We start from the raw sequence: 10,353 nt of genomic DNA, 5'->3' as shown, positions 1-10,353 counted from the left end.
AAACTGAATGCTGCTTCTCTGTGTTTTATTCTGACCCTGGGGACAGAAAGATAACCTCTCCCATACAACCTGAGAGGTCTGGATAGATATCTCTTCCTTTGTGAAAGAGTATTGATGAAACGGATTACTTGCTTTCTCATACTGCCCATTTCCACTCTCTTATTGTAAACCTAAAAACCTTTCTCTTGTTTTTGCACTCAGCTCGAGGACAAGACGCTGTTCCATGAAGAGTTCGTCCACTACCTGAAGTATGCCATGATTGTGTACAAGCGGGAACTTACAGTTGAAAATGTCATCGAGTTTGTGGCGAGGTTTGCCACAAGTTTCCAGTCTCCACCTAAAACAGAGGAGGAGGAGCAGCAGGAGGAAGATGATGAAGAGGAGGATGAGGAAGAAGATGATGCTGAGGATGATCATCCTTTTCTGAGTTTCATCTTCAACTTCCTGTTGGAGGTATAAACATTATTAGTGTGACATTTTCACTGTTTGTTCTATGCTAAATGCTTACAAGAAGTCAACTTTGTGCAAATTTGCAGACATTTTTTTAAAGGAATCTGTTAAGCTCAATACATCTTTTTCATTTATGATAAAAGCTTCTTGATTTTCTTCTGAACATTTGCTGTAAAGACAATCTCTGATGTGATTTATGTCTCTGTTGCCTCTTAATCTGATTTTGTCCCATCTGTCTCCTCTCTCTTTCTGTTGAACTCATCTGTGTCTCGCTCTTACTTTTTCCTGTGATATATAAAACCCCTCTCTCACTCTCTCTCTCTCACTCTTTCTTTGATTCATTCACCGTGCCTGTTTCTCTCCAATCTCTTCTTTTTCCCCCCCACTTCTTCTCCTAAACTGTTGCCTATTCTGCTCTCCTTTCCTCTCAGTCTCATAAAGCCAGTAGCCATGCAGTGCGTTTTCGTGTGTGCCAGCTGATCAACAAGTTGCTGGGCAGTATGGCAGAGAATGCCCAGATAGACGATGACCTCTTTGATCGCATCCACCAAGCAATGCTGGTCCGTGTCACTGACAAGTTCCCCAATGTGAGAATTCAAGCTGCTCTGGCCATGACACGCCTCCAACAGCCAAAGGATCCTGACTGTCCGACTATCAATGGTTTGTTTGTTTTATTTGACAGAACACGATCAATTATTTGAGTTAATGAAGTTGTCAGTAACATTTTCTAACAATACTTTTGTATGTTTAGAATAATATCCTTGTTCATCTGTAAAATATGCTGCTTCCAATACATTTCTTTAAAACACCTTTTATTACATAATTTAAGACACCATTGTTCAAATATTTGACTGTCCCTGTGCAGAAACATAGAGTTCTAGCTCACTTTATTAGTGTAGTTTTTAATTGCCACTCTTTGAAGTTACTTTTGTTTTGTGTTATTTGCTATGCATGTTTTTGTCATCGGGCCTCTAACTGTCTAATTTTCTCTTTGTTTCCACTGTCCAGCGTACATGTTGATTCTGGAAAATGATACTAATGCCGAGGTGCGACGTGCCGTTCTGTCCTGCATTGCGATGTCCCCTCGCACCCTCCCAAAAGTACTCAAACGCACCAGGGACATTAAAGAGAACGTCCGCAAGCTAGCCTACCAGGTAGCCACAAATACACAATAAAGTTGTCGTCTTAATTTGACTGGACACTTGTGATTTGAGGTTTCCCCCAACTTCAAAATAACATTCTATCTTTTTGTCTGTTTAAGGTTCTGGCTGAAAAGGTTCACATTAAAGCTTTGACCATCGCACAGAGAGTCGGTCTACTGCAGCAGGGTCTCCACGACTCCTCAGGTAACGGTGATTTCTGTGCCTGTCTGTGTGTGTGTGTGTGACATTACATCTAGTACTTGTGCTTGCAGTAAGCAAACAATCAATTAAAACTGCAGATGTTATAAAACGGGAGAATTTTCACATTAGAGTAGTTTGAACCAGTGATTGTTTTTGGAAATTTACTTGAAAAATGACTGAAACAATTAATCAATCCTATAAATTGTTTCAGAATAATCTCTAGATCAACTGATTGCTTCAGCTCCAATGTGCCCAATTAATGTATCTGACTGGCTGTGTGTTGTAGAAGCGGTGAGGGAGGTGGTTTGTTCTCGTTTACTGCCGGGCTGGCTGCTTCGTCTCGACGGTAACGTCATAGAGATGCTCCACAGGCTGGACGTAGAGAACTGTGCACAAACAGCTCTGGACACACTGAAAGCAATCTTTAAAGGCACACCTACTGAAGAACTGCTGCAGAACAGAGTGCAGCTCGACAACAGGTACAGCTCAAAACTCTTGACTCTCACGTGTGTCCTACCGTTATTAATAAAATGCCTTGAGGTTAGAGATAATGTGTGTTTTTCAACAGGAAGCTGATCCCAGTGGACTCTCTGTCCTGTGAGAACGTGCTTTACTGGAGAGCTCTGTGTGAGTTCATCAAGGCTAAAGGAGATGATGGTGATGAAATCTTGGAGCAAGTGTTACCGGATGCTGCCACTTATGCCGACTACCTTTACGGGTGAGATATTAAGCAGCAGAGTTCACTGGATTACATTCATTGTTTTCTTGCTGTCAGCTGTATATTTTGCCTTTATTTCAGAGCAAATCCTGGACCAGACAGTTGTATAGAATACTTGTAGTTAAAAGATGGCTTCACAATATCTCAATAGTCAGATGTCCATATGAACACTGAAACAGGTTTTGCTATTGTTTTGACAGACTTGAAGAACTGTGAACCTAACCTATTCGTTAATGTAGTATTTAGTAGTCTAGTTAATTTGTGATGCTCAGAATATTTGAACACTTAACGCAGTCGCCATAATGACCATGTTGTTACTCAGGTATCTGAAGGCAGATCCGGTGTTCTCAGAGGAGCTCTTTCTGTATGTAACTGTGTGGCTAACTCATTGCTTATATCCACCCTAACCTGGCTACTTATGTTAAAGTGAGGCATTTATATAGAAAAAGCAAAACAAGTAGAACCATTTCTGTTGATGCTCAGTGCTCTTGGAAGTCTATTTTCTTTTTATTTACATGATCAAAGCCAGATACTTCAACAACAGCTGTTATCAAGTTAACATGCCTCAGGGACCCAACAGATCACTGTACTATGATGTACTACAGATGTACTATGACTACTTTGACATTTAGCTGCAGACCTTGACACTCAAAATATTTAACTGCTGTTATTACGCAATCAATGATGATCAACATGATGCCCGGGCTATAATATTAATCTGGAGAACTTGTCATTGTTATTTAGATTAAGGAAATTCTACAAATCCATTTAACCACATTCTACATGCTGAATATATTCTTAATTTGTTGTCTTATAATCTTATATTGACTTCAAAATATAACTCATATAACATAAATCCACACTCTTTCATACGTTGAAACCTCAGGAATATCATCCTTTCTATACATCAGTGTTCAACCATTGTGCTGTTTCACCACCTGCCTAATGTATATAAGGCTGTAGTCTGAAATGCTTCTTAATTAGAGTGAGTGGCATGCTAAACATTTATCTGCTCATAAGATGCACTTAGTAATTTGTTTTAAAAGTGTTGCAGGTTTGTATAAATCCCTCCGTGGCTAGCTGATATGGCTGTGTGTAGCTGTGGCTTATAGGAAATGCTGGTGCCGTGTTTAGCTACCTGCAGTGTTGCTTTCAATATGATTGTGTTATATATTCTGAGTTGTACTACTTTGATCCTGGTACCTGAGGACAGCCTAAATTTAGTCCTAGCGCTCCCGGAGTGTGTAGCTGCATTATCTAATCTGACTCTTGACTCTTGTAGATATCTGAAGGCAGTGCCTGTGCTGTCAGAGGAACAGAGGGCTGACTTCAACAAGCTGGAGCTGGTGATGACCAAGGAGTTCATCTCCCAACAGCTCATCCATCTCATCGGATGTCTGGACACGAATGAGGAGGGCGGCAGGTAAGACGAGCGGGAGGGAAAGATGCAGTAACAAATTCACCATAACAAACATGTGGACATCAACGGCAGCGTTAAATGAGGAAATGGTTGGGGTAGTAAGATGCTTTGAGGAAAGGACTTGTAGGTAGAAGGTTAACAGGAAGAAGACAAGTCCTTCATTTTTTTGGACACCATTTTGGGAGGATGTGAGCTGGGCAAAAGGAGTCTTAGAAGGGAAGACTAGAAACTACTGGAAAAGATGATTTAGTCGTTCAGTTTTAGGGCTGTACAAGATAAATGATCAGATTTACCTTGATAATGATAATGCTACATTGTTTTTAAATATGTCAGTCCAATTTGTTCCTTGTTTCCGTGGTTTTGTCTTAAAACCCAAAGATATTTAATTTATTATCATAGATGACAAAGAAAAGCTGCAAATGTTAGTGAATTCTTGGTGTTGTAGTTTGAAAAATTGTTAATTCATCAAAATAGTTGATACATTTTTTGACATAACAATTCAGGCTAAAATAAAGGACTTCTCAGGCTGTAAGCTTGGTTTAAAATCTGGTAAGATGGTTTTTCCTGCAGCTATTCTCTGTTGAAATATATGAGATTCAGAAAATGTATTTAAATCTGCAGTATGTGTTCATTTAGTAAAAAATGTGTTTATTGTGCAACCCTGCTCTGTTTTGCTTGACAAACTCCTTAGTTTTCTCCAGTTTGCCAAATATTGTCAGCTTGTTGAGGTGTTTTTATTCACACTTAATATGTGTTGTGTGTTTTTGTAGGAAGCGTGTGTTGGCGGTCCTGCAGGAGATGCTGGCTCTTCCTCAGACTCCTTCCTCCCTGGTCTCCCTTCTCACTGAGAAACTCCTCACCCTCATTTCTGATGACCACAGACGCATACAGACTGTACGTTTCTGAACATTTCCACTGCTGTTCATTCAGTTCATTTAATCCAGGCTGTGCTTCTTTTCCCCACACACACACACACCAGGGGGAACTGCACATATCGATGCCCTTCATAAGCTCAGTTGATAAACCAATTAGGCAGAAATGAGAATATAATAGCTGAAATTATTTATCGCCGTTTCCAGATGGACACACTTCGGGGAAGGGTGGTGCTGGGGGTGATTGTGCTGATGGAAGCATGAATTAAACTGTCCTATGCTACTAAAGGCCTTTTGTTTGAGATGTCACGAAATGAAACCGATTTTCCATTCAGCGCTTGTATCATTACCACTGAGATTGATGTCTAAATGAGCTGGCTTTGTGTTACGCAGGTGGCAGAAATCATCTCGGATGTGAGGGAGCCCATCATGGAAGCCAGTCAGCCAGTGGATGAGAACGAGAGCCGTCGGCAGCAGGTCCAGGTGGGCAACACTCTGCCAACTGAAAACAGCCACAAGCAATTAGATCCAGTAATCCTTTCCAATTGTCTACTGCTTTTTGGATGGAGGAAAACACCACATACAATTACTAGTTTTTTTTTTTATTTGGTAGAAAAGCTAAAGTTATTACAAGGCTACCGAAAGAAGGCTTACGTATTCTAAAAGCAAACTCCATCACTCTCTGTACCTCCAGCTGGCTCAGTTTGTGGTTTGGAGGCAAAACATGTGTACCAAGTGAGGTGGAAAGTGCATATCATGTATGCCAATCTGGTCTTTGCCTGGTGTATTCAGGTCAAGTAGTATTTTAGTGGCATTTTAAAATTCAGGGTTGTATAATGAAATTCAGGTTGTAGTTTCATTTATGCGTAAAAACAAAACAGAAGAATACAAAAATGTTATACAGTAAAATTGATTAAGTCACAAAAATAAAACATATTTTCAAAATATACATATATGTGTATACATACATACATACATACATACATGCTTCAGACATTATTGTCCATCTCGTCTTTCCAGCTTTCAATAAGCACTGAAAGTATGCAATATCTTTGAAGCCAAACAGCTGCAGAGGTAGTCGGTGTTTAGCTTCCATTCGCTCTGTGCACCTGCTCTCTTTCCCCATCTCTCCCTCTTTTAGTGAGTAAAATAACCTCTAGAGGGGTGTAACCTGTCCCAGAGCCTCAGCTGTTGTTGTTGTTGTTGTTATTGGAGGTGCAGTTGCCCGTCTCAACAGGAATCCTCTGGAGTGTCTTTCACCTAAGGAATGACTCTTCCCTCTTCTATTTATGTCCCAACCTCCCTTTTCTTCCTTCCTCCCCTCCAGCTAGCGGAGGTGAAGGTGCGTATCTTGGAAGCCAAACAAACCCTGGAGGACTGTATCAGCGCCCAGCAGTTCAACCGTGCTGCAGAGCTGAAGGACTCCATCACAGAGCGCTGAGAACAACAGGAACCAGATCATCCAGGAAATCGCGGAGAGCAGCCAGCCGGCAGACAAAGAGCCCCGCTCTGAGAAGGTATATAACCACACAGGAACACAGGAAGCAGCTCCATGTTAGAAACTTTCCTCCTGGAAAAACTAAGGGAGAAACAAACATGTATTTTTTTTTTTTTTTTTCCCAGAATGACCCAGAGACTCTCCTGAGATGTCTAACAATGTGTGCAGAATTGCTGAAGCAGATGAGCATCAAGACCCGGATTGGTCCAACAATAAGTGCCTTAATGTCCTCACTGGTATAAAGCCACACTGCACATATCATCATATATTTCACTAAGTTTACTCTAGATGTACAAATTGATGACAGGTTAATATAAATGGCCTGCCAAGGTTTTTTTTTTTTTTCTGCACATCTTTTTTTATTTAAATGTCTATGTTCCCCCCTCTGATTGGTCTACATACATTTTCACTACCACACAACCTGAGTGGCTGATATGTGTTAAATCATATCCACTTTAGAGTACCTTGTCTTTTTAAAGTTTACTAAAACAGATGGAGATAAAGGTTCTCAATATACCAAACGATATACATAATTAATCTTATATTAAACAGTCATATAAAACGTTTTCTCATATGTGTTTGTGTAAAATGATCCAAACAAATGTTCTTCCACTATAACCTTTTCTACAACTATAGAAACCTTTTGAGTTATCTTTGATCATTGCTTATTGGTTGTTTTTTTTTTACAATTTTTCTTCATCTCCGTCAGGTCCTGCCCTGTATTGCAAATGCTCACCCTGCGGTCCGTAACATGGCTGTGGTGTGTCTGGGAACTTGCACTCTGCACAGCAAGGAGCTGGCCAAAACCCACATGGTTTTACTGCTACAGGTAATGTCATACACTTGTGTTTTCATCAACCTACAATTCAAATACAGTTCTGTTGCTGAGACTTGTGCTGCTCCAATACAATATAGATACATTTAATTGAATTAGTGGTACTTTTAATAAATGTAACAGCAACAGGTCTCTCTAGAAATGGCACCCAGGTAAGTTTCACTGACCCAAAGACACAGACAGGAGTCACATACTATCAGTACTAAAATTGGTGCATGTGTGTGTTTTCAGATTGCCCAGCTGGATGAGGTAAAGATCCGTATCAGCGCTCTGCGGGCCATCATCGACCTGCTGCTGCTGTTCAGCTTCCAGCTGCTCTCTGAAGCAGCTGCCACTCAGACAGCCCAGCCCTCCCAGTCACCAGACAGACTGGAGGAGGACGCAGCGGGGACTGAGGAGAAGGGAGACGCACCAGAGGACACCGCTCAGAGTATACTTGTGATGCTCTCGGATTTCCTGGACAGTGAGGTGAGGTTTTGAGGGTTCATAAACAGAACTATGTATCTAGTTTTGTTGGATGTAAAACAACAGAAGACAGTTTAATTGAATTATCTGTGTGTGTGTGTTTTCAACATTTTCAGGTGTCTGACCTACGCACAGAGACAGCAGAGGGCCTGGCCAAACTAATGTACACCGGCCGTATCTCCAGTGCCAAGATGCTCTCCCGCCTGGTGTTGTTGTGGTACAATCCTGTTACTGAGGATGACACCCGACTACGGCACTGCCTTGGTGTCTTCTTCCAGCTCTACGCCCGCGAGAGCAGGTCACACATGCACCCATACACAAGCAACCAACTGTGGTTAATTTAATTCATTACAACTGTGTTTTTCCCGTCGTCCTATTATTGGTATGATTACTTGCCTGGGTGAAGTTATTAGTCATGCAATACAAACTAATATGGAGCGTATCTTTGTGTGTATTAGGGCCCATCAGGAGGTTGTGGAGGAGAGTTTCCTGCCCACTGTTCGGACTCTGATGAATGCCCCAGCCACCTCTCCACTAGCTGAGGTGGATATTAACAATGTGGTTGAGTTACTTGTGGAGCTGACTCGTCCAAGTGCACTTATTAAGCCCTCAACTAACACAGAGGTAAGAAACATCGCTGAGACTACTGTGAACTCACAAAACCCTTAATGATCAATCTGGGTCTCCATTGAGAAATTCCTCATTAGTGTTTGTGTTTTTATTGGTGCTCTGAGCTTTTTATCATACTGCTTTCTTCCCACAAATATGTATTCATTCCTTCCTTCAAGTCTGCAAATGTTCTTGAATGCTCCAGTCCACATTTTAAAGGTCCAGTGTGTAACATTTAGGAGGACCTATTGGCAGAAATCCAATCAAATGTTCATAGGTATGTTTTCATTAGTGTATGATCAACTGAAATTAAGAATTGTTGTTTCCGTTACCTTAGAATGAGCTGTTTTTATCCACAGAGGGAGCAGGTTGTTTTTTTTCATTGTCCTCCATGTTGGATAGGGGTGTAAGAAAATATTGAAAAAAAATCATAAAATATTGCAATATTTTGTTTTGTGACATAGCATTGATTCTCAAAAGTGCTATCGCTTTTTGTGTTTAAACTTATATCATAATATATTGATTCGTAACCCCTGTATTGTGGTGCATATTTGCCAGATTCAGCCCTAATGTTGAACCGCCACGTTCTACAGTAAACCAGAAGGGACAAACAAAAACACTGGCTCTAGAAAGGCACTGTTTTTGCAGCCACTGTAGTTTCTCCAAAGCGTTTGGTAGGCTCAGCTGAATTCAGTTGGTTACTAGATGCCACTAAATCCTACACACTGATTCTTTAAAGGTCCAGTGTGTAGGTGGCACCATTCTAAACACGAAGGAGTGGCTACGGTGGGCGTGAAACACGCAACAAAAATCTATCTAGAGCCAGTGTTTGCTTTGTACCTTTTAGGCTACTGTAGAAACATGGCGGACTCCAGGGAAGATGACCTGCAGTGTCTATAGATATAAATGGCTCATTCTTAGGTAACAAAGACAATGATTCATATTTTCAGGTGATTATACATTAATAAAAATATATCTGAATATTCTATTTAATTTCTCCCAATAGATCCTAAATGTCACACACTGGAGCTTTAATTCACAATTATTTGAATAAACTACTCCCAAAAGGCTTAATTTGATAACAGCCCAATGAGGAAAAAACAAACTGACTTTATTGAATGCATATGTCTTTAGTTGTGTGTCCACAACTACTTGGCGGTGCGTATGTGTGGGGAGATGCTGAAGGACCCTACAGCCCCTGAGGTGCGTCTCTATGCCAAGACTCTGAGCAACCTGGAGCTCAGCAGAGATGAGACTGTCAGGAAAGACCTGCTGACGCTGCTGCAACAGCTTGTACAGGTACGTACAGAAACAGCGAGACTTGCGGACCTTGTAGTGACACTAGAGGAAAACTCAGTAGGATTAATGAGTGTTCGTACAAAATGTCATGGCAATCCATCAAACTATTGTTGAAATATTTTAGTCTGGACCAAGTGGTGGACAAACAGAGCGTCGCTAGTGTGGCTAAGAATACCCAGCCACTCGTACTGTTTCATGTCTCTGCACTTTCCTTTCAAAAAGGCCTAATGTTTGATTTCTCCTCTTTCCATCCTCCTCTTCTTCAGGTGGTGAAGGATCGTGTCTGTCTCCGTGCTCTGGAGAAGATGATTTACCAGCTCGTGGACTCAAAAGAACAGGCCGAGCTGCTCAGCGCCAGTGCACTACAACCACTGGATGTCAATGCAGATGGTACACATGCAAACAGTCTATAAAAGGCCACCCAACATGTGGCTGAGCATCCATAACAGATATCGCCTTCTCAGTGCCTGTGTCTAACTAGATTTACCGTACACATGTTTGTGGCAACTCTTCCCGTAAAAAGGATTGTCTTATTACCAGAACATTGCTAAGTGGATTAAAAATGCCTTCCCCCACCCTACTGAGCGTATATCAAGACAGGAACACAGCTAGCAGAAAAAGGAACTGCAAAAATATGAATTTTCTGTCTGTCGTGTTTCAACAGAGGCTGCAACAGACGATCCATCTAAATCTGCCAAGCGAGCCAAAAGAGGTAATGCAGGTTCTGTGTACTCATCTAAAACTCCATTGTTCATAGTGCCGCTGTATTTTTAGAGCTCTTCTCGTCTACCTGAGTCAAGGAGTTGACTCAGCATTGTGAGGTAACCTGTGTGTGTGTGTGTGT

The 10,353-nt window shown here is 41.2% G+C and overlaps 1 protein-coding gene across 1 annotated transcript in view; it reads left to right on the top strand.

Annotated features, from left to right (window-relative positions):
* Positions 1-10,353, top strand: part of ncapg (non-SMC condensin I complex, subunit G) — an 11,745-nt gene that overhangs the window by 829 nt on the left and 563 nt on the right. Inside the window, 19 exon segments of the mRNA XM_035659336.1 lie at positions 202-453; positions 882-1,110; positions 1,459-1,604; positions 1,712-1,796; positions 2,080-2,272; positions 2,362-2,511; positions 3,794-3,934; positions 4,702-4,825; positions 5,197-5,286; positions 6,131-6,238; positions 6,240-6,320; positions 6,427-6,537; positions 7,011-7,130; positions 7,368-7,604; positions 7,718-7,899; positions 8,060-8,225; positions 9,345-9,509; positions 9,776-9,899; positions 10,174-10,221. Coding sequence (XP_035515229.1) covers positions 202-453; positions 882-1,110; positions 1,459-1,604; positions 1,712-1,796; positions 2,080-2,272; positions 2,362-2,511; positions 3,794-3,934; positions 4,702-4,825; positions 5,197-5,286; positions 6,131-6,238; positions 6,240-6,320; positions 6,427-6,537; positions 7,011-7,130; positions 7,368-7,604; positions 7,718-7,899; positions 8,060-8,225; positions 9,345-9,509; positions 9,776-9,899; positions 10,174-10,221 — 2,752 coding nt within the window.

The sequence above is a fragment of the Morone saxatilis genome, unplaced genomic scaffold, assembly GCF_004916995.1.
Source record: "Morone saxatilis isolate NCDOM2014 unplaced genomic scaffold, NCSU_SB_2.0 Contig17, whole genome shotgun sequence".
Classification (NCBI taxonomy): Eukaryota; Metazoa; Chordata; class Actinopteri; family Moronidae; genus Morone; species Morone saxatilis.
Note: the sequence above shows the minus strand (reverse complement) of the source record. Positions and strands in the feature narration are given on the sequence as shown.